Genomic DNA, 23,894 nt, shown 5'->3' on the forward strand with positions numbered 1-23,894 from the left:
TCCTTCACTTTTAAAGGCGATGATGGCAGCATGTTTTTTCAATCATGTTACAACCGAGGATGCATGGTGTTTTTCCACAAGGTCGGAGGATATTCAGGTTACGCAAGTAAAGCTATATGTACTCTATTCAATGTAAGGAGACATTGTGTCATATACAGTAAAACTAGTATGTATATCTTTTGTCTTCACAGCTAAAAAAAATTAGACTTGAAACAGCAACAGGATATTGTAGCTCTTATTATCTTTTCTAAATTAATCTCTCTCACTGCCAGTGAGTCAGTGTATGTTAGTGTGTGCATGCCCTGAGCAGCCAAGTTTCTGTTCTCCCTTCAGAGCCCACAACCCTCCATGTGTCTACAAGACAGATGTACAAACCAGATGTCCCTGCACTGAGGGGAAAAGGCTACAGACAGACCTGCTCTATGTCAGTTTTCCTACTATTGCAGTGTTGTGCGGCCACAGTTTACATCTAAGAACACCAACAAGTCAAAAGCGGTTTGTCAGATGTATCGGTGTAATAACAAATTAAAATACACAAGTGCCTTTTGAGTCTGCTCATGTTTTCTAAGACTTGAATCTTATCAGGGACTCGTCCTTTTTCTGCTGGATTCCTTCCCGGCTTTTAGGGTGGAGGAGTCAAGGACAACTTTCAGGCTGTATGGTTAAAATTGTCTCATGTGAGTTCCGTTCCAAATGTGTCCAGTATAACAGCAGGCAGGAAAATACGTTAACATTACACCGCAGAACTGTTGAAGTCCAAAGAGAGATCATCCAGCATGCGTTTCCTCACACAGACTATCAAGACTACCACCTAACAGGCACGGTGGATGTTTTATTCAATAAGTGTCCGGCAGCTATTTTTTCAAAACAAAGGGGAAAAAAAGGGCTCGTCCTGAAGGTGAGTGGCAGTTTCTCCCGTTCCCTCTTCTCCTCACTCCATTAGCCTCTGCAGAACCAGCCAAGCGAGGATTACGGGGCCTGCTTGCTGTCTAATTTCAAAGATGTTAAATTCACTCTGGGCAATGCAGGATTCACTCAAGAGAGTCATCAAAGTGTTGCGCTTGAGAAAACTCATACCACTGAGGGAAATGAGAAAGAAAAGGGAATCGCCAGGAAGAAAGCAAGAAATTGGACAGAGAAACTCAACCTCACACATACTCACAAGTATTTACACGTAGCCATTTAGTGTCAAGTTATGATACGAGCTGCCTGAGAAAGGGTCGAGCATTTAGTGTTCTCAAAGTAGTTATTGAGTTTAATATTCTCAAACAACACATTCTAACTCCCATTTCGTAAAATACGGATGCTTGGTCAGGTGCCTTTGTTGTTGTTATTGACGCTAAAAGTCTCCTTTAGCATCATATAATACATGCTTGGTCTGAACTATTGACGACCCTTTTGACGCTGTTAGGTTAAGAAAAAGCTTGTGGGTAGGCTTATGGTTCCGTGACTTGCGGGAACAGGAGGTTGGGGTCAGCTTACAATTCTGTGACACACGGGAATAACGGGCCAGTTAAAGAAGAAAGTGGCTTCCCTCACATGCGGCAATAACGGGATGGTTAAAGACACACGCGGTGCACAAACCCCGCTCTCCTGGGTGAAAGTCCTGTGTTTACTACTCGCTAAACCCCGTCTAGATGCTGCTCTTCCCAGTATGTTTTATACACACGCCGAAGGGTGTCACTGCCCTGTGTGAGGAGAGTGCAGATTTGAGTCGCGCATGCGTCACTTTGACAAGTGAAGCTGTGAGTTGCGCATGCGTCACTTTGACAAGTGAAGCTGTGAGTTGCGCATGCGTCACTTTGCGACAAATGGCTTATAAGATGCTAACAAGAGACTTCTGTAATGTCAACCCAGTAAAAATGGACCTACTTAATGAAGTTGGTTCACTGCTAACTACAAATTAGCATCAAACACAACAAAGGCTGTCAGTCAAATTGCGTTTTGAGGTAACATTAGCAATCCATCAATCATAGATAGCTAAAACCTTCTTTAAATGACTGCTAGCTTAGCTTCAAGTTAGCATCAAACACAAAAAAGGTCAGTCAAATTGTGTTTTGAGCTAACGTTAACATCAAATAATGATAGATAGCTAAAACGTTTCTGAAATGATTTTCATCTTCTGTTTGTAATGAGAATAGTTTATTATTTCAAATTATAATAATTTCAGTATGACAGTTATGTCGTAAACCGGTGTTAAACGTTGTAATTGCAATGCAAAATCAATAAAAACATTGTTAAAAGAAAGTAACTGTCGACCAGATCAAAAGCCTTTCTTATTTCCCCTTCTATATTCATGGAAATAGTTGTTTCATAACATCTGCAGTACATTGTGCTTTTTTCATCCTTATTACATCATTAAGCATTCATCCGAGGGTCAATGTCTGCCAATTACAGGGGTATCACACTTCTCAGCCTCCCTGGTAAAGTCTACTCCAAGGTGCTGGAAAGGAGGGTTCGGCCGATAGTCGAACTTTGGATTGAAGAGGAACAATGCGGATTCCGTCCTGGTCGTGGAACAACGGACCAGATCTTTACTCTCGCAAGGATCTTGGAGGGGGCCTGGGAGTATGACCAACCAGTCTACATGTGTTTTGTGGATCTGGAGAAGGCTTATGACCTGGTCACCCGGGAGAAATTGTGGGAGGTGCTGCGGGAGTATGGGGTGAGGGGGTCCTTTCTCAGGGCCATCCAATCTCTGTATGACCAAAGCAAGAGCTGTGCCCGGGTTCTCGGCAGTAAGTCGGACTCGTTCCAGGTGAGGGTTGGCCTCCGCCAGGGCTGCGCTTTGTCACCAATCCTGTTTATAATATTTATGGACAGGTTATCGAGGCGTAGTCGGGGCGGGGAGGGGCTGCAGTTCGGTGGGCTCAGGATCTCATCGCTGCTTTTGCAGATGATGTGGTCCTAATGGCCTCATCGGTCTGTGACCTTCAGCACTCACTGGATCGGCTCGCAGCCGAGTGTGAAGCGGCTGGGATGAGGATCAGCACCTCTAAATCTGAGGCCATGGTTCTCAGCAGGAAACCGATGGAGTTCTTTCTTCAGGTAGGGAGTGAGTCCTTACCCCAAGTGAAGGAGTTTAAGTACCTTGTAGTCTTGTTCGCGAGTGAGGGGACCATGGAGCGTGAGATTGGTCGGAGAATCGGAGCAGCGGGTGCGGTATTACATTCTGTTTATCGCACCGTTGTGACGAAAAGGGAGCTGAGCCAGAAGGCAAAGCTCTCGATCTACCGGGCAATTTTCGTTCCTACCCTCACCTATGATCATGAAGGCTGGGTCATGACCGAAAGAACAAGATCCAAGGTACAAGCAGCCGAAATGGGGTTCCTCAGGAGGGTGGCTGGTGTCTCCCTTAGAGATAGGGTGAGAAGCTCAGTCATCCGAGAGGAGCTCGGAGTAGAGCCGCTGCTCCTTCCCTATGAAAGGAGCCAGTTGAGGTGGTTCGGGCATCTGGTAAGGATGCCTCCTGGGCGCCTCCCTAGGGAGGTGTTCCAGGCACGTCCAGCTGGGAGGAGGCCTCGGGGAAGACCCAGGACTAGGTGGAGAGATTATATCTCCAACCTGGCCTGGGAACGCCTCGGGATCCCCCAGTCGGAGCTGGTTGATGTGGCTCGGGAAAGGGAAGTTTGGGGCCCCCTACTGGAGCTGCTGCCCCCGCGACCCGATACCGGATAAGCGGATGAAGATGGATGGATAGATGGATGGATGGATGGATGGATGGAGTATGGTGTTTTGTTGAAAATGAAAACTATTTTGGTACAACCTCGAAATACAATTATGAACCTGAAAATTAGCATATTACAGGCACTTTAGGTGAATATTTTTCAGTGGCTATTAGATTTTGTTTATATTTCCAGTTATTAGAACACAAACACCCAAATGGTTAAGAGTCAACCTCTACTGGGAAAAACACACCAATGATTATGTACGTTCCATTTATGTTCTAATCAGTGAGCAGATATGTTAAAAAAACTTTAGCCAAATGAGCATGTGGCATCTTTGGAGGACAAATAACAAACATTTACCACTGTTAAGTTCTGTGGCAATTTCCCGAACCTTCATTTCACAAGCTGTTAATTACTTAACATTTCTCTAGTAAGAGTGTGAAAAGGGAAGTTCAAAAGACATATTGGTGTCACGCAGGTGTTTTTTTCCATTCATCATTAAAGGCCGAAGAGTCATGTAGTCTTGTATCGTATAAGTGGTGGTTACTTATTTTTCTCAAACTGTGGGATTTTCTTCTGTCCATAATAAATCCAATCCACTTTATATATATTTATATAGCAAGATTTTAACAAACACAAGTTTTCCAAAGTGACGCACAAAAAGATAATAAGATAACCATAATACAGATAGATACCACAATATAAGCAAAAGGATGAGGTATCAAACATAAAGATAAAAGCAATGAAATAAAAAATAGAAAAAATAAAATAACTAAAATGCACTGCCACCATTTGGTAAAAATATGCAAGTATGCACATAAGATCAACAGTCTACCTGGTGTTAAAAGCCAAAGAAAAGAGCTGGGTTTTAGGAAGAGATTGGGATCAAGGTAGAGAGGAGGCCTGTCTAATGTGCAGAAGCAGCCCATTCCAAAGTTTTGGAGCTGCAACGGCACTCTTGGCTCGCTTGTGCCAGTTAAAAGACGTGCAGCGAGCAATGGAGGAGCCACTAACCCCCATGTAAAGAGCATTACAGTAATCCAGCCCAGTGGTCAGAAAGGCGCCTAAACACATATTTAAAACTCTAATATGCACATTAGCGCTAAAACGGAAAACAAAAGGATTTTACTTTTTATTTTTATATTAGAAATCAGCCCTCACAGTCAATGATATGATGTGATGGATAAGATACTATTCATTCTCATTACTGTGCGGCTGATAAATTGAATACTGTTTTTGTGTGTATCTCAGCTTATTACAATATGAATCACAGTTGTTATTATAACCGTAGGAGTCACTGGAGTATTTTAGTGTCCCGTGATGCTATAAATACCACTTCCTCCCAGATTTGATCACATCACATTAAATGGAGGACACCGAAATCTAGTCAATCAATATGTCTCTGTGTCTTTCTGTGTTTCTTCCACTCACACGTACGAATGCACACATTTGAAGTTTGGATAGGTGACCCTGTTGTCTCATAAACACCTAACGTCATGTGGACAATGAGTCTGGCAGCGTTCTCTCTCTCTCTCGCTCTCGCTCTCTCTCTCTCTCTCTCTCTGATCTCTAAGGACACCTCCTTGGCTGTCGGTCGCAGACAGCTTCACAGCACTACAAGCAGAGCCCCATCAAAGTAATGAACCCCAGACTTTTAACCCCTCGTAAAGTCTGCATGCTGATGCCTATTCTCTCTAATGAGAGGAAGCGATTAAACTGCTGGGTCATGTTGCTGACTTCAGCTTTGGCTTGGTGTTGAGGAGTGTGAAGAAAGCTGCAATATGGCAATAAGGAGTGATAAACTAAAATAGATGATCCAAAATGGATTAAGGCTTGTATAAATCTTTGCAGAAAGACAGCTGACATATTCACAAAGAACTTTGCTATGATTTAAAAATTCCAAGGAGCTCTTTCTCTTTCACTTATAAATAATGTTGACTGAGTTCTGTTGTTTCCACCGAAACAGGAGTGGGTGTAAAAACACATTTGACTAATTCAGTTCAGGCTTTGGGGACAGCTGGCAAACTCAGGGACGGTGAATGCCGGGTGTCCTCACCAAGAAACCAAGCCTCCACCTTATTCTGTCACCAAGCAACCCTGCCTTACCTTTCCAAAGTCCCTGACGTCGAAAAGGTCAAAGGCCTCGAACAGCTCACTTTTCTTCATGCCGAATATCTCGCTGCACGCGGCCAGGAAAGTCCTGATGTTCTTCAGGCACAGGAACTGTGTTGGGAAGACAGAGTTGGGTTCATCTGTGAGTGAATCACGCAGATATATGCACACAGTTCAACATGCACTCATGATATATTTCATTTTTCGATTTCAAAGAGCAACAGTAAATCTGAGTGGGTTGTGATACTGCTGCTTTTCTGTTCCGCCTGCTAGAGTTTCTTTCACTCTGGCTGTCTAATCAGGGCGCGCAGCGGAGGACACTGGAGGACCACAGCTCTAAAAGATAGATGATAGGCAGCGTGAGAGCATCTAGTTGAATTAATATGATGTATTTCCTGTTGAATTAGGACAGCGGAGTAATGCGTACTTAGACAAAGATAATTCAACAGAGCAGGGCGAGAAAAGGCAGAGATCTTATTTTCTACTAGTGGTACAGCATGATGTAACCACTAAGATCCCATCTCTGTGTGTATGTGCATTTCGACTGATATTGTGCTGTACTTTCAGTCAGTCAGTACACCTTTTCCTTTGGTTTTCTGTTGATGAGGTTTGAGTTTGTCCCGCCAATGGATGGTCTTTAGGGACAGTCGGCTAGCACTTGTTAGAGGTGTAACCAAACGTCGATGTGGATCGATTCTATGATCAGTTTGATCAGTTGTATTCCAAACTGGATGAGAAAATGTATAACTTACACATTAGGACAAAAGACCAAAAAAGACCAAACCTTTGAATACTAATTATTTTGATTTTAATAAATTAAGACAATTCTGTTGTCTGCAGGGGTGACTTATGTGTCATGCCTTTTTCATAGAGGGTAACAAGGTTGTTGTTGCCAACAATAAAGTAACATGATGCACAAAAGGTCATACAACTCTTCCTCAGCTAATTTGTATACATTGGGAGCTTTTATTACAGCTGAGGGTGCACCTTGACCTGAGAAAATGTAATCAAGCAATCAATAAGTAACTCTTCTAATGAACAAGGTCATTCACTGACTTTGTTTTGTGCCTCGTCTGCAACCTAAATCTAATCCTCGCTAATTACGTAAATGGGACTTCATCCAGAAACAATTTATCTAAATTATGCGGCAGTTAGCACTGAATGCTGCCCAACAACACCAATGAAAAAGTTTGTGAGGTGGTTCACTGTCTTTATGAAGAGTAACAGGCAGTTAGTGAAGGGGAAGGTGTCAACATATGGTAGTTAGCCAAGGGGCAGTATCTGTTACTTACACCCATTAGCCTTCCTGTGGTTGATACAGGATGGAAAGGGGTGCTGGTGAAAGAGAGGGGTGGTTTTTTCATGTTTTTTACTCACAGTGCTGGGATTAGGTTTAACAAATGGCCTTCTCTGTAGATGGTTATTTTACTCCATTAATGTGAAAATAAAAACTGTCTGAACTCTCTGTTGTTGAGTGTTGTTGTGTGTTTTAAATGTTCAGATATTAAAATCTGCTATATTCTCAGGTCTTGTTCTATACTAACACATTTTAGCAGTAGTTAAAGAGTAATATGTATTTGCCACTGACAGACTCAGGTTGTTAGAAGTGACTATCTACATGGATGATGGCTTAGTTAGAGTTAGAGTTGGAATTCCAGCGGAAATTCCTAGTAGAAATTCCCAGAAGTAAAACTTCGTGAACATAGACTAGGTCTGCAGTAACCATTTTGACTGGGGATGACTACTACGAGCAAAAAAAGAAATTAGAAATCATAACAAAGCACAGTTTTGTTAAAGAAAAATGCTGTTCCAAGAGTGGAGAGCTGCAGACGGAGGTAAGCTAATGCTAATAGCTAAAGTTACTATGTTGATTTGGCATCAGTTTTGGAAACCAAGGCAGGATAATGGCAACTTGTATTTTCCGAGAGAGTCCGACACCTATAACAATTTGAACCTGTTGCTGACAAAAGCACATTTAGTGGACAGACATTGAAGGTGCGTATTTGCCCTTTAGGGTTCCATTTCAGCATGGTTTGCTGCTGCCAGTTGTAGCATTATCACTACAGGGGTTTCTTCTTGTTTTTTTAGTGGTGGCCCGCCATGGCAAAATTTCTTCCACCCCGGTATCAGAAAAAGAGCAGGGACACAATGTAGTTGCAATTGCCTTTTAAATGATCCTGCCTACATAATGCACCCCCCGTTGGCTGCCGCTCACATTGCAATTTAACAAGCAGAACTATTCAGAGGTTATTGTGTTATATCCAGTTTATTCCACATACTGTTGTGTTGATGTAGTTTGTCAAAATGTTAGCTTTCTTCTGAGTCGGCTATTTATTGAACACCTCCACCAAAAACGTCACCGCGGTGGGTCCTTTTAAATTGTCAGTTCATGGTCCTGATATCAAACATGTGGAAACGTTAAAGTGAGTCAGTGTAATATAATATAAATTGGATAAAGTCTGTAGAGCAGAGGTAATAATTTGGTTTCCCTATGGAGAATTTCATTTTGTAGATGTGTAATGCCCTATAGTTACTCCAAAAATAACTCAATAGGGAAAAGAGATGAATAAATATATTTGTTTGTGTTGCAGTAAAATTACAGTTCTGTTTCATACGTAAAACATTTGGCCGTAGGGCTGGGGGGGGGCTTGGGATTGTCGTACAGACCTGCCCCCACCTCTAAAAACAAATCCTAAAAGAAGCACTGCACTCAATACTAAACCAATGTCTTTACATTAGCCACTAATGCATGGGACACACATGCATGGGAAAGTAGGGTCCAGGTTGAAAAATATCTAAATTCCCCTTCAATGTTCACCTGTCAAAGGCAGAGCTTGCATGATGGAAGTAGTGCAGAGTAACATCAGCTTCAATGTTGACATGCTGGGCTCAAAGACAACAGCATATCACAGCCAATACAAAAGCACACAGTGGCGTTTTGCATTTGAGCAGTCAGGCATTGAGACTGGGCCAGCATCTGGCATAGACAAAGACAACTGAAAACACTGAATTGCTCTACGTGCAAAAGCGAACTCAAACCATGCAAGAAAAAAGAGTCTTGGAGCATAAAAGTTGCAGTTAAATGCAGCTTTATTAGTTAAATAAAAAAGAGCTAAATAATTTAAGGTGAGCGGCAGTTTTAGTTGGAATGCAGCCGTATGAAAGGCATCATTCCTTCTGTTGCAAAATATGTCATTTTGTCACAACTTAAAATTTAGTATATACTGAATCTATAGCCCTCTCTATCTAACCTCATTTCAAAGGTTTCTATATTACAATGCGTCCTTTTTCTTCTTGTTCTTCTTCTTGGGTAACAGGTTAACAGTAAGAGGATTTCATTAGCCCTTTCCTGTTTCTTAAAAGAGCACAACCCTGTACCAAACTGTTAATGTGAAGAGTCCATCCTCAAATGCCTGACTGTAATCATGTTTGACAGCCTTAACTTAACAACCTTAAATAATTCAGTCAGTGTCATTTTAAATAAATAGGTCGGGAGAAGAAAAAGCCAGACTTATTCTGTTATTCATAATACAACTCCGCCATCGGGACAAGGCAAAAATCCTATTTGGCTGTACGGTGCATGTCAATGCATCAAATATGAAATTCCTCTCCACTTCGATTGAATTAAGGCTTTACAGATGGCTTCGCAATAGAGTGAAAAGCCCCCGGCCAGTAAGCTCCAGATAAGAGGCAGCGTAAAGCAGCGAGCGAACAGTGAGTGAATAACATAGAATGTTTACACTTGTACACATCACTTTTCTTTTATCAGACAAGCACATCTTGTCTGCCTGGAGTCTCTGGAGAGTCCCAAAAGACCTCAGCAAATTATCTGAGGGAAGCAGCTTTACATAGCGCATGTGAAAGACAGTGTCTCTGCTACACTGAGCTGAAGACAGTAGCGGGGGAATTGTATTAACAAGGGTGTAGCATCAAGAGGCAACTAGTAACTGCTCCGCTGGCAGCTTTTCTTCTGCATTAGTGACTCTCTGGGGCTCAGGAAGTGTGTGTGTGTGTGTGTGTGTGTGTGTGTGTGTGTGTGTGTGTGTGTGTGTGTGTGTGTGTGTGTGTGTGTGTGTGTGTGTGTGTGAATGCATGTGGTGTAGCCTATGTACATGAATAAGCCAATGCCATAGAAAACTAAATGTAAGACAAAAATGCTTGTTTGTTTTTGGCTCACTATATTATAGCTTTGAATGTATTATTTGCCATTTTGTGAAAAAACACTGTTATTTCTGTATGGTAGATATGACAATACAGCTAGTAGCAAGTTAGCCTAGCACAAAGACTGAAGGCTTAAGAAAGCTAGTAAGTGGACTTTTTAAGACTTTTGGATCATAAAACATGAAATCTGCATAGAAATTAAATCTAGTTTTTAAAACTTCTCAAATTACTACAATTATTGTCTGAGCTAATATCAACCAATGGCTAATATTAACTTATCACAGACACAGTTTACAAGAAATGGCAGTCCAGAAATCCCAAAGGTATGTTTTAAGTAATTAAGAGGCAGTATCCCCATTGTCCCCGTTTTTCCACTCACACTAACACGTCCCCCTCAGTTCATACAGTATATGGTCATGATTCTTAAAAAAATTAATTTAGGTGGTTAAAAATGAATATCAGCCAATATATTCAATATATTCTTTTTTAATTTCAAATATCAATCCTTTAAAAAAAAGGAGCATTGTCTGGGTTCTTATTATAACTCTTGCATTTAAAAATGTACTGAGTCAAACTCAACCAAAGCTGAGGCAAATGCAACCAACATATATGTGTATACCTACTTCTGCATTTCAATGAAACCTGTGTAGAAAAAGGTATTAAGGATAGATTCTGCTGCAATTTATCAGCAGGAAGCTGCAAACACAGGTCGACTCAGTTAGGCTGAAAATGCACAGCTTCCACACGACCCACCATTGCATTTCATCTAGAGGACCAACCATCTGGAATATAAGGCTAAACTAATATTCCTGGAAGACAAGCCATGCTGCTGTGCTCTCGATATGAACCAGGTCGTGCTATGTATCCACAATAAGTATCCAGTTTCTGCTTATATATTCCTTGGTACAAGTCAAAGCTCCATAGCAACAAGCCAGAGCCTTTTATGGCCCCCGTGCATATTGTGGAGATAATGAAATCCTGCTCTTGTTCTCTCATAGATGTACACAGTCAGAGTTTGGCCATCATACTGCTTAAACCTTGTTAAGCATCAATTAATGCCAATCAAAAGGATAAGGAATCAAGGCCTGTGTATAAAATCTAATAACTCTCTCTATCTGTTTGACTCTCGAACATGTTTACTGATCGCAGGGTGGGAAATGAAAGAGGAAAATTATTAAGAGGAAAACATGCTTTGGCAATGTAAGGGGAAAAAACGCTTCTAACATATGTCTGTCAGTTTCAAACCCCTGCTGGATTACTCTGAGATACTGTGTCCGGTGCGAATGACATAATGTGCACAGGTCTGGTCTATGGAGCTCTTTTGTCAAGACTCTGTAAGTCATAACCAGTGGGTGACTTATCCCAATCCAAGCCATCAGGTCACATCCATGTCATGTTGGAGCTTTTGTCAGCTGTGAAACCAGGAAATGGGAGCTGGAACGTAGGCGAAGTTCTGCTAGCTCAGACGAAAGCGCTGCTGCTCTCTCTCAGACGGAGGTTGGGGTCATCACAGCAGACAGCCTTACTTATCTTAATGGAATATTGTGAACATCCCAGTGGTCAGCAGCTTTTCATTCCAGCAATAAACTGTGGTAACTGATTTCATTGTTACTATACTCTTTAGGTTCATACTGTCCTTGTATTTTTCTATAGAACATGTTTTAATGTTTAAAAAACACATTATGTGTCTCATTCTGTCACAATATACCTGTATTCACAAGGGGTGGGGAAAAAATTGATTCTTAGATGCAACGATTCAATGCTCGATTGTACATATTATTTGTGCACACTTGTACAAATCATGAAACAGAGTGACTGAAAGGGAATGGGATTATGGACAACAACTTAGAGTCTAGGCAAGGGTGCAGAAAAAAAGACCAAAAGGAAAACAATATAAATTTTGTATACATACACATAATCTAATAAGACAAACATCAACTAATTAGGCAAAACACAATAAGGCTGTTCATCTACTTTATCAGATTACGTCTGAAGAATCCAGTTATCCACCTTTAAACATGACATGGAGGATTACTGAGAGAAGGTGACTTTCACAAGCATGTTTAAGGCATAAGCCTGGAATGACTACACAATAAAAAAAAACAGGAGACCCAAAAAAATGTGTGTGACAAAAACTGTATAGGTCATGTTTCTTATAAAATCACGCATGAAAATTTACTTTGTCGCATGGAAATGCATCAATAATCTGTTTAGTATGCAATGGTTGGCCTCTGAATCGGAATCAAACCGCGAGGGGTCCAGAGATTACCACCCCTCGTATTCACCCTCTGTCTGAAAAGTTCCATTGTAGCACCTGCTTCTACCAACCCCGGTCTTGAAAAAAAGCCCATTCTGCTCTGATTGGTCAACGTTTCAGGGTCTACCACATCTGCGCTCTCTGCAAGTCTCTACACCGTTATTGCAGTCGGGGAAAGGCGGTCAACGATACTCTAGATTTCTCCCTATATATATATATATATATATATATATATATATATATATATAGTATAGTTGTGACATAGCAACCATATGGAAATCCTGACGGTTCGTTCAAAGGCGTAGTTTCTAAATACGGCATGTGTGCATGAGCATGAGTGAAATGGGCTAGTTAGAATGAAAACCTGTCTTGGTTTACAACGCCACACCAGTTGAAAACACTGACGTAGCATGCAGATGGTCTTTCCACTCACTTTTTCCAGTCCGTTTCGTGACTCTGAATTTCCCCTTCTAGTTAGTGACAGCCACATTATGACCTCTTTATCTTCTCCCATTTCCTGTAAGTGACTGTTGTGTTTTGTCAGGAGTTTGGCTCATTGGTCACCTCCCTTTTTTAGGTGAGGAGACGATTGGCACGACAGTCATCCGTATTTCCAAAAGATAGCTCTATGTGCTACTCCTGCTAATCCTTCCATTCAATATTTTATGGAAGTTTGGGCAACAAGCATTATCCAAAACTGAGAAAGAAAATGAGAACAGTAACTTTGTGAAGGCTAAATGTTAGCGCTGCTCTAATAAAAATGTGTATCGCCTACCAAGAGCCTGGGTCTTGTGGGAATTACTGGAATTGTTGGATCTTTGTAAATTATAGAGTGTGGTCTAGACCTACTCAAACTGTACAGTGTCTTGAGATAACTACTGTTATGATTTGATACTATAAATCAAATTCAATTGAAATTGGACTGGAAATGGATCACCTAACTATGTGTAATGAGAAAAGTTGTGACTGGTTGTGCAGTTCCCCTTAGCTCTATGGAGTGTGGTTTTACAGCCCGCAGATTTACTGTTTCAATTTGGCGGTTGTTTACAGGAAAAAATGCGCCAGAACTATTCCTTTAAATCCCATATATGCATACAAGAAACTGAGGCCATGTGCACAAGAGTCATTTTCAGTGTTTCTGCATAGCTATATCTTTTTTACAAAGACCAGTACGATCAATGTTTTCAAGACAATCACATCATTTTTACAGTTTTCAGCACAGTTTTAAAAAGATAACTATAAACACTGAAACACAATAGCAATAGGTAAGCATTAAATCTCTTTCTCTCTTTTGCTTTCTGCAAAAGAAACTACATCACAACCATTGGCAGTATAATGGATACTGTGTTAAAATATAACCAGTCATGCAGGGCCCTATTTTAACGATCTGAATCACAAGTATCAAACGGCAAACACACTTTGCTATGCACACTCTACATTACGACCAAGCATGCGCCCTTAAAAAAAGCATCTGAATAACACGCCACTGACTTAAGACTAGGTTTGTCCTGGACTGTGGTGGAATTGTTTTCGAAAACTGCAAAATAGCACCAGGGAACGTTTTTGCCGGAACACGCCTCCTCTTATCACTGAACCGTCCCCGGGAGCGCAACTACATTCCCTCATATACCGACGTGAGTCTGTGGAGGAAAAGGTCTGCTGTGCGTCAGGTGCTAAATAGGAAATATCCATGTGTTGGTGTACAAAGTTGCACTGGCACCCAGTGATAGATGGGGTCCACAGTATCACTATCAATAGTAGGAGTGTCAGTTCAGTCAATGTCTCGATGTTGAGTGTGAGTGCTGTAAGTTACTGGGACCTTGAATTTCCCCTTAGGGATCAATAAGGTATGTATCTATTGATCTATCTATCATGTGATTGCAGTAGCAATACAATTTTAGATTTTTTTTTTTACTATGAATCGATTTTTGGAATTCTATGTATCAATTTGGAATTGGTAGTGCTTGAATCACGATTTAAATACAAATTGATTTTTTTGCACACCCCTAATCAATAGCATATTTTCATCTTCCCTGCGCTGCTGAGTCGAGCTGTCAATTATTTAACTTCTTTATGTTCACAAAGCTGTCTGACAAACATAAAGGTCACCCAAAGAGCATGCGTCAGCTGTACCGGCATTTAAAATGAACAATCACAGAAAGAATTCAAGATGACAGAAAACTGCCCTCCCGATGAACCGACCATGTGGGTTTTGGAAAAGCTTTGATTTCACCGTCCACACTACAGGACCAGCTTTTCCACTCTGAAGATGACCCACAAAGGCATGGAGTTCTTTCTTAATGAATGACAATAAGGCAAAAAGGGAAAAAAAAACAACCCCCTCCACCCTTCCACCTCTGTACCTCCCCCACAGCACCAATGAGTGTCCCAGAAGTCATTTTCCATTAAATCCTGGATTTAACCCCAATGACCCCCAACTATACACAGTTTACTCCATCCCCCCACTAGATAAGGGAATAGAGTTAGTGTTACTGTGTGAGATATCAACCCTCTAGGCTATAGAAACCCAGATCAAGTAGTTTAAGCTCAACTGTGTGTGATTGGCTCAAAAGAAGGTTAGCAAAGAGAAAGGGTGGTGGAAATTGGAGGGTTGGATGTCATATAAACTGTCCAAGGCACTAAATAAAATGTAGCCTACACACTGAATGCACAAACACTGCAGTGTGAAGGGTGAGCAGACAGCATCCCCCTCCTCCTTTTCCTCCGTGCACTTCTCCCCCTGATTTATACCACTTGGAAGATTGTGTTAAAAAAGTGTGAATAATGCTCTGCTGTTCCCTTGTGTGTGTGTGTGTGTGTGTGTGTGTGTGTGTGTGCGTGTGTGTGTGTGTGTGTGTGTGTGTGTGTGTCCCTTCAGGTGTGGTGTTTGAGCGCTATGGCTTTTATCAGTGCTAATATTTTTGGATTTAAGCTCAAACATTCAAGCTGATAAACTGCAGATGTGTCCTTTTCTTGCCAAGAAGAATTCAAGCATGGATGTGTAATAAAACCTGGATACAGTGTTTGAGGCGAGCCCGGTTCGCTCCTATGAGAGTTGCTCAGTGGGGCATGAAACCATGCAGCCATAGATGAACCAGATAACAGGCACTGCTTTGGCACTACGTGACCCATAAAGCGGGCGCGATAGAGACTACTTCCGGTTCAAGGCTCCACTAACTTGAATGGGGATTAAATGATTAAATCGTGCGGCTCTTGTAGACTTTTCCAACTGTTAGTGGACTAAATGAATCCTATTCTCATTGTGCAGAGGTTGTGACGCTTAAAAAAAAAGTAGCCATTGATTAACAAGCATTTCTTTGCCATGTCAGTAAATGGGAAAAAGTCTTTGGGGCCAGAAGGCATCATGTGAAGGGCAGGGACTTGCAAATCCACCGTCAGGCCTCTATGTTAACTTTACTTCAAGGCCTGGTGCCCTTCCTTGGGGCCCGTATCTCATGTTTACACATCTTTTTATTTCTGACATCCAGTCAATGCATCCAAGAACACTGTGTGTAGCATCAAATTGTAAAGACTGTATTGGTAGTAACAACAATATATGGTCTTGCACATAGCCCTGTCCCTTTTCCTGCATGTATTATATGGCGCCACTACTATTTCTACTGCAGGGATTCTTACTCTTCCCCTCTTTGTCTCCATTACACAAAGAAAGACATTCCTATTTCCAATAGACAACCGTCATCCGTCACTTCCACCTTGAGTCGCTCATAGTAGGACCTCTTATACATACAGTACCTGTCCCAGTGAAAAAGGGACAAGGTTATCCATACCCATACTGGGTCCACACATTGACACGTATGTTATGCACACAACAGGTTTAGACAGGTCCATTTGTGCGTATATATACAGGCAGAACATATGGGTTTTGGTAGGTTTTAAATCAGCTTTCTGTAGAGGTTGAATACTCTCCACCCCGCCTGGCTCCGTGTTTCCACGACAGTGAACCTGACAGTAAAAGGTTGCACACACACCGCTGCTGGCCATGACCACGGTTGTAGGGCTGGTATCATCTGGATCTAAATCTACAATTCCTCCTGACTGCTCACTGTTTTAGATAGCATCTTGACATTTCCACCAAGCTAAAAAAAAGAAGGGAAAAACTGCAATTTTCATTTGTTTGTGTTATTACTTTCTCAATGATCATGTGTGCCGAAAAGTCTCCTCTAATGTGTGTAAGCCCCCCTCACAACACTCAAAATGTCATTTATGATGATGATTGTGTGCCAGTAAAGACAGTATTGACTTTCTCTGAGCTTTCAGAGCACTCACCAGTGATTAACTGAACCATCCACGGCAGAATTGAGTAACATAATAAACATTGATTGCAGGTACATTCTCCACCACTTAATATCTCCTAATAAAATCAGCATATACATTATCTATACTGTCATGTGCACTATGGACCGTAGCCTTCACCGTTCATCAGTAGTGCAAGCTTGTTACCTTGGTGATGGAATAAAAAGGTCCGTTCTCTCAGTGCACGTGTACGTGCACAAATGAGGTGCAACATAATCTCGTCTTTAAAAATGATCTGCGTCTACGTCACTGTACATAAAGCAGCACATGGAAATGTGTCATCGCGATGACTGCGGAACAAACCAGTGCGACTGCGTCCCGCTGCACTGGAATTGTAAATGGGAGGCTGTGGGACTTTGCCCCGACGTGGCATGCATGGCTGCAGTAATGTGGTGTTTACACACTGACAGGTGCAATCCTTTCTTCAAACTGAATCAACGAGGGCAGCCAAGCCACAGTAACTTAGGGTTAGTCATCAAGGGACTCACAAGCTGTGTCCGGTTGCTCGCATACTGCATACTAATAGCATGCAATTTGTAGTACTGTGTAATATCACTATGTTAATTCTACTGAATGTGATTGGTTGAAGGTATGATTATGCATAAAATATGGATGAGAATGTTAAGCATGAAGTACGGTCACTGAAATTGGACCCGTAATTCTTTCTATGCCTTCTTGTTTCCATAGAAACAACCCAGAAGGGGACAGTTTCTACACAAGAAGACCGCCAACAATTTAATAAAATAATACATTTATAAATCTGAGATGGAAAACAGCCATCTCTGAAAGTTCTTCTAATCCTAATAATGTCACATCCACTTACAAAAGTCGGACTGCTTGCAGAAAGTCTTTAGATGTTGCATATTGAGGTTTTGCCACCACCACAAAAGGGAATATTTCAGATACAGCTACAGCACAACAAGTGGCCTGGAAGTACGGCGTTGAATTTGAAAACTGATGATCAGATCCCAAACGATTCCATTGGAATCATAACTGTAATACACAGGATTGGGCATCAAGAACCGGTTTCCACTTGACATCATTTCAACAGAGTAGCTTCAATGTCAGATGCCATGACAATTATTAATACCTCTAATTACACTTTAATACCTAATCTGAAACTCTGGAACATTACATTCTACACTTTTACATGGTATGTTTGAGGCTGTATTATTCTGCACCAAACAAAGGAAAGTCAAGACGTTCTCTCTCTCTGTCTTCCACATTCTCCCACGCTCTCTATCTCTAACCGAACTTTTGTCTTTTGCGAGTGCAGAGCGCGTCTCTGAGCCTTTGAAGTCTGCTGTAGAGATTGTTTTTGCATGAAAGTTGGCTTTTCTCTTCATTGGTTGACATCACAGAATCTGTGAATGGTATTGGCTTGAACAAAATATTCACATGTATCATGTTTAATAGTATACTATATGTACATGTTATATGCAATAGGTCCGGGAAATTGTTCAAATCTGATTAGTTTGTTTGGTACACAAGTCAAAATAAAATCATAAAAAGCCGTTGTGATATTTTTAAGCAGTGGTCTTTTCACACAATGACAATTTTTCATGTGTTAAATATGCTCAAGTATAATAAATCCATCAGATGTATCAGCAGTGGTTCTATATACAGTGGGGTTCGAAAGTTTGGGCACCCCAGGTGAAAATGTGTCTTAATGTGCATAAAGAAGCCAAGAAAAGATGGAAATATCTCCAAAAAGCATCAAATGACAGATTAGACAATCGTATTATATGTCACAAAAAGTTGAGATTTTACTTCCATCATTTACACTTTCAAAATAACAGAAAACAAAAAGAAATTGCAAAAGTTTGAGCACCCTGCAGAGTTAATACCTTGTACTTCCCCCTTTGGCAAGTATCACAGATAAATGCTTCTTGTAGCCAGCCAAGAGTCTTTCAATTCTTGTTTGAGGTATATTCGCCCATTCTTCCTTCCAAAAGTCTTCCAATTCTTTGACATGTCTGGGCTGTCTGCGGCTATCTGTCACGCACTGCTCTTTTAAGGTCTATCCATAGATTTTCAATAATGTTGAGGTCAGGAGATTGTGAAGGCCAGGGAACCTTCAGTTTACGTCTCTTGATGTAATCCAGCGTGGATTTTGAGGTGTGTTTAGGATCATTATCCATTTGTAGAAGCCATCCTCTCTTTAACTTCAGGCTCTTTCACAGATGGCATCAAGTTAGCGTCCAAAATTTGCTATTGAATCCATTTTTCCTTCTACTCATGAAAATTTCCTTGTGCCACTGGTTGCAATACACTGACGGCCATTTCTTAATTCAATTCCGAAGGATTTTGGGATCTGAAAACCATTTGCTACCTTCTTATAGCCTTCTCCTGCTTTGTGAGCGTCAACTATTTTTAGTTTCAGTTTTCTAGACAACTGCTTAGAAGAAGCCATGGTGCTGATTGTTGGGGCAAGGTCAGATGAGTCTGGGCATTTAAAACCTTAAGATTGACATCACTTGGTCTTTTCAGACGACGATTGAGAATGCATCAGAATGAGCATGCTAGAAACTCTGCAGGGTGCCCAAACTTTTGCAGAACCCATTTTTTTGTTTGATGTTATTTTGAATGTGTAAATGATGGAAATAAAATCTAACTTTTTGTGTCAAATTATACGAATGTCTAATCTGTCATTTGATGCCTTTTGGAGATTTTTCCATTCTTTATGCAACGTTCAAACCCCACTGTATATGTATATGGCCTATGCTACGCCCGCTTGTCTTACATGCCTGTATTTTGTATCACACTAGATAAAATGGATAATTCTTTCATAAATGTAGGAATGAAGACTTCATGGTAAGTCTTCTATGTTGGTTTCTCTCTTGTTTTTCCTTGCACTGATGCACTTTGTTGCTCTGTGAAACAGTTGTGCTGCTTGAAGCTCGTTAAAATTAGACCTGGCTCTCAGACATACACCATCTTTCTCTCACTTCCAAAAAAGAAGTGAAGTCTTTGATGCCAACTCTATGAAAAGAAAAGTGTAGTTTTTTTTTTTTTTTGCTGTGTGAGAAGAAAGCTGCGGCTTCTCTTCATTGTGTCTGACAGCTCAGTGTTCTGGCCTGAGCTTGATCGAGGGCATGTTTAGTTTCACTTCCTTCCTCTATTCCATTTCCTGATTTCCTGTGCATGTTGAGGCTCACGGCTGGTGTTCAGCTGCTGGTGGGTTCAAAAATAATGTCCTCACTCTGAATCCACAGTTTGTAATCCTGTGTCATGGAAAACAAGGCAACAGTAGGCTTAACAAGTTATGGGTGCCAGGGCTAGATTTCAGACCCAACCTTAGTTGTTTGTGTTTGAACTGAATGTATCAATGGCTAGCCTGCTAGCTTGTTTTTAGCACCATTATGACACCCACACAAGAGGCCCGTGCCCTTGCTACCAAACATATACCAATGGTGTTGGAATTTTTTTTAGCAGTCTTCTTTAGTAAAAACTGAGATTAAGCAGAACTTTAACCCAAATGTTTCAAACAAAAGGATGGAAAGACTGCATGCTGCAGTTTTGACCACATGGTCGACTCGTTGCGCCATGACAAGCAATACACGGTTCCTCTTAACGCTAAACCGCTGGTTTTCACGGAGTTTGACGAAAACAATTACTGATCATGTGGTGTGTTTTCTGGTAGGAAAGTAAAATGCAGCAGTCACTGTGGGTGTGCTGAGTCTAGACTGTGTACTTGGTTCATTACCGCCCTGTAAAACTAGGATCAAAGAGGGTGTTTTTTTTCAATTTAAACTGACCGTAAGCCCTTATCTTTGAGGTCTTCATTTTAAATATTAGAGCAAAACTTGTCATGGACAGAGTAAACATACGCAACCCATGCCTCATTCTTCATCGTTCACGAGAGCACAGATCATTCAATCAGTAAATAGACTGATCCAAACTATGTCATACTTTTACTTCTTTACTTCCTGCCTATATGTAGTTTGCTGGGTCTCTGTTGCCCTCCCAAATAGAACTGACTCCCTATATAGCCCATTCAAAACTGGTTAATGTTGCAAAATGAGAAGCAGCCCGCCCTGATGCCAACATCACACATGTGGACCCCCCCAGAGCTTCTGATGCATTGTGCCTTAATTACCCTGCTAACACCAGCACAGCGGGCGAGCCCTTCAGGGCCCTTTATGTCCTCTGAGACGAGTCTATGGAGGCCAGGCAGACTCTTTGTAGCTCTGTCCCTTCACTGCCTTTGTCTTTCCATCGCATAGGTCCCATGGGTGAGTCCACAGTGGCGTCCCATGTGTTATCATTGGCCAATGATAAAGTAGCAGCCACGACCCTCATGAATTATGCAGGGTAAAAGGGAAGCAACTCCGCCCTCAGTTATGTAAATTTGACTTAGAGAAGGCTGCTCTTGAGTGGGAGGGGTGGCGGGTGACACCCTTGTTTAGGTGAAATGTTCACATAGAGGGAGTTGGTATCCAGCATCACATGGTGTGAAAGGGGAAGCCATGAGTCATGATCTACTGACACACATGTAAACTCATAAAGTCCCTGAACAAATCATTACTATTTAAAATAACAATTTGCAAAGTTTATAAAGGACACAGTAAAAATGTTGAATGGGAACTGGTGCACATTACAATATCTGTTGTTGTTTTTTCGCCATAAACATACGACTAACTACATTAGCTGTTTTTTGTTATAAAATTACAACTACTGTGTTTATTGCAGGCAAAGAAACTAGCAGCACCTAAAAACCTCAGACTTTACATGCTATACATCATATTTTGCAGATGACCTCTGGGAAATGCAGTTCAAAAACCTTTTAGTGAAAAAAGGCCACTGGCACCAAGAACAGTGTTCCCACACACGTGCATTTGCACATGGACTTTGTAAATTTACAGGACTTTGCTTACGCCTACTACTACTGCTAATTTATCCCTGAATGTAATGTCACTGCCTTGTGAGAGTAAGCCGTCCAGCCATGCGTAAAACAAACTCTGCCTAAAAATAACCCAGTCTGGGCCCGGCCAGGCAACACGCCTAAGTGTGGTTCACAACCTCTCTACGCATGGCAGCTCCGTTGTACGTTATAATGTCATGACTGACAGCAAACACTGACCTATTGATGATCCTTAATCAGTAATTGTATTGGTGCTAGCATAACTTCAACTGGACCAATTTGCTTCTCCTCCTCCTCTCCCCAATCTAGTTTTCCCTGAAATCCCCGAGTAATCAGATCCTTTCTTAGTTGATTTACATTGCCATTGATGACATTAAAATCCTCAGTTTGGCTTGAATTGTCCACTCGACCTGTGTGCTCAAATTCAACAGCGGATACCAAATTAGATTATGAAAGAACAGTAACTGCATATCAAATAACCATCCCGCTGTGACATTGACTTTGTTTTTTTTCCTTCCAGGAAATAAGCCTAATCCCTCTCTGCCCATCAACTGTGCAGTACATTCATAGTACTGATATTCATAGCTTTAATCAGTTTTGCATCAGACGAGAGCATTAGGGCATCCATTACATAGAGATACTGTATGTGTGTGTGTGGGTGTGTGTGTTACTGCTACAGTGTCTATCTTTTCTAGAGCGGGTCTGCAGGCTCAGTAGGTGAGTGTCTACCTCACTGTTTGTTGACACCGAGCCAGACACCCAGATTGACTGTTATGAAGGGGAATATTAATCTGGCCGTGGCTCCGGCTGTCCTGTTATTGAAGCAGATGGTTTCAGACAAACAGGAGCCACGTGGCCCCAGCTCTCTATCTATCTATCTATCTATCTATCTCTCTATGTGGGATTCATGCAGTATTAGACTGAGTTATTTGTAGTACAACATTAGTAACCAACCAACAATTCAAAACATCTAATCAGGAGATTGCAATTGCCGTTGTTCCGTCATATTGCCAGGTATGTCAAACAAATACTTAATTTGCTTAAATGCTCATTAAAAAGGTAGATACCTGATTATGTATAGGCCTACATGTTGTTAATTCTATATGATAAATCCACTTTTCTGATTAGAATAAACACAACAACAACAAAGCCTCATCACCTCCTAACCTTTATCCCATGTGTGTATCTGCATCACCTATAGAGGGCAGATTAAGGGGTTCTGTGTATAACGGTTCAGTGTTGTCCAACATTGTCCATGAGTAGGCTAACAGTTACGTTAAGTAACTCAAACTACAGACTGAAGTAAAAGAATCGAAAAAGGTCCGGTTTTTGTCATTCTTTCCCAGAGTACCTATGATATAAAGGATAAATAGCACTAAGTCGTTCCCAATAGATGGCTTCCAAATTCCGCTTACTTCTTTGGCCACTTAGTGTTTCCTTGCTCACTGTCAAGGCTACTTACGTTATAAATCAAAAATGAGGTGCTCCCCACAGTGGCAAGGTTCAGCCTTTTTCTTCGGCGTACATACCACATGCTATCATAGACTGGAGTAAAATATAATTTCAATTTATATCATTTGTTCACCGTTTTCCGCCCCTAAATTACGGTTCGCGAGTGGTGCATCATAAAATCTTAAAAAGTTGCGATTTTCTTATAATCAAGTGCTAATTTGTGTATTATGTTATGCCGAATTTGATATAAAGCTATTCTGATTCATAATAGACTTGAGTCATGTTCTAGCAGGATGGTATTTTGACCGAGAAGCATGGACACTTAATACTAGCGTAGTTCGCATGATGTCTGGTTGCGCTCGCTCCAACGGGGCTTAGTTGTAGTTTGAGGACGGAGCGAGGAACAGATATTTTGTCTGCTCTGCAGTCGTTTCTTACCTGTGACATTTGCGGCCGGAGATTGATTTCCTTTAAGTTGATGGACTGGGGTCTCAGGTTGTTGAGCAGGTGGCAGAGGAGGACCCCATCCCGGAGAGTTTGAGCCAAATCAAATACCTGTGCAGATTCCCATGTAACCCGGTGGTTAGCTGGAAGCACCTTGCAGTTTATTAACCACAGCGAGCACTGCCTCCAATACTCCATCATTCTCCTGACTTTAGCCTGACGAGCTTTAAGAGAATGTGTTCTTTTTAGCAAGTGAAACTGCTGACTGATCGCTAGTAGGCTAGTCTGCGTCTTAAATCGTGTCCATGCTACATCCGCCAACTGTAAAACTAGATGGAAACGGAACTGGACCACGGCAGAGAGCAGCTGATGGATGACAGTCCGGTGTACTGAGGCTATGGATGAGAGGAAACCCTGCACTCTCCACACACACACACCCACACACACACACACATATACACGCACACTCTCTCTCTCTCTCTCTCTCTCTCTCTCTCGCTCTCTCTCTCTCGCTCTTCCCTCCCCCTCACCCAGTTCTTCACCTCTTCCGCCTGCTACCCATAGTCTCGTTACACTGTAAGAAAATACAGAAAATAAATAACAAAAACTACAACCACACTCA

At 41.4% G+C, this 23,894-nt stretch overlaps 1 protein-coding gene across 2 annotated transcripts in view; it reads right to left on the reverse strand.

Annotated features, from left to right (window-relative positions):
* LOC117937691 (guanine nucleotide exchange factor VAV3) overlaps positions 1 to 23,693 on the reverse strand; it is a 96,224-nt gene extending 72,531 nt beyond the window's left edge. For both annotated transcript variants that reach the window (XM_034861823.1, XM_034861822.1), the window contains exons 1-2: positions 23,267 to 23,693; positions 5,775 to 5,891 (exon numbers count right to left, since the gene is read on the reverse strand). In XM_034861823.1, the coding sequence (XP_034717714.1) occupies positions 5,775 to 5,891; positions 23,267 to 23,473 (324 nt within the window). In that variant the 5' untranslated portion in view covers positions 23,474 to 23,693. The remainder of the gene's footprint in view (positions 1 to 5,774; positions 5,892 to 23,266) is intronic.
* Positions 23,694 to 23,894: the final 201 nt, after the last annotated feature.

Source organism: Etheostoma cragini, chromosome 22, assembly GCF_013103735.1.
Source record: "Etheostoma cragini isolate CJK2018 chromosome 22, CSU_Ecrag_1.0, whole genome shotgun sequence".
In the NCBI taxonomy this organism is placed as follows: Eukaryota; Metazoa; Chordata; class Actinopteri; order Perciformes; family Percidae; genus Etheostoma; species Etheostoma cragini.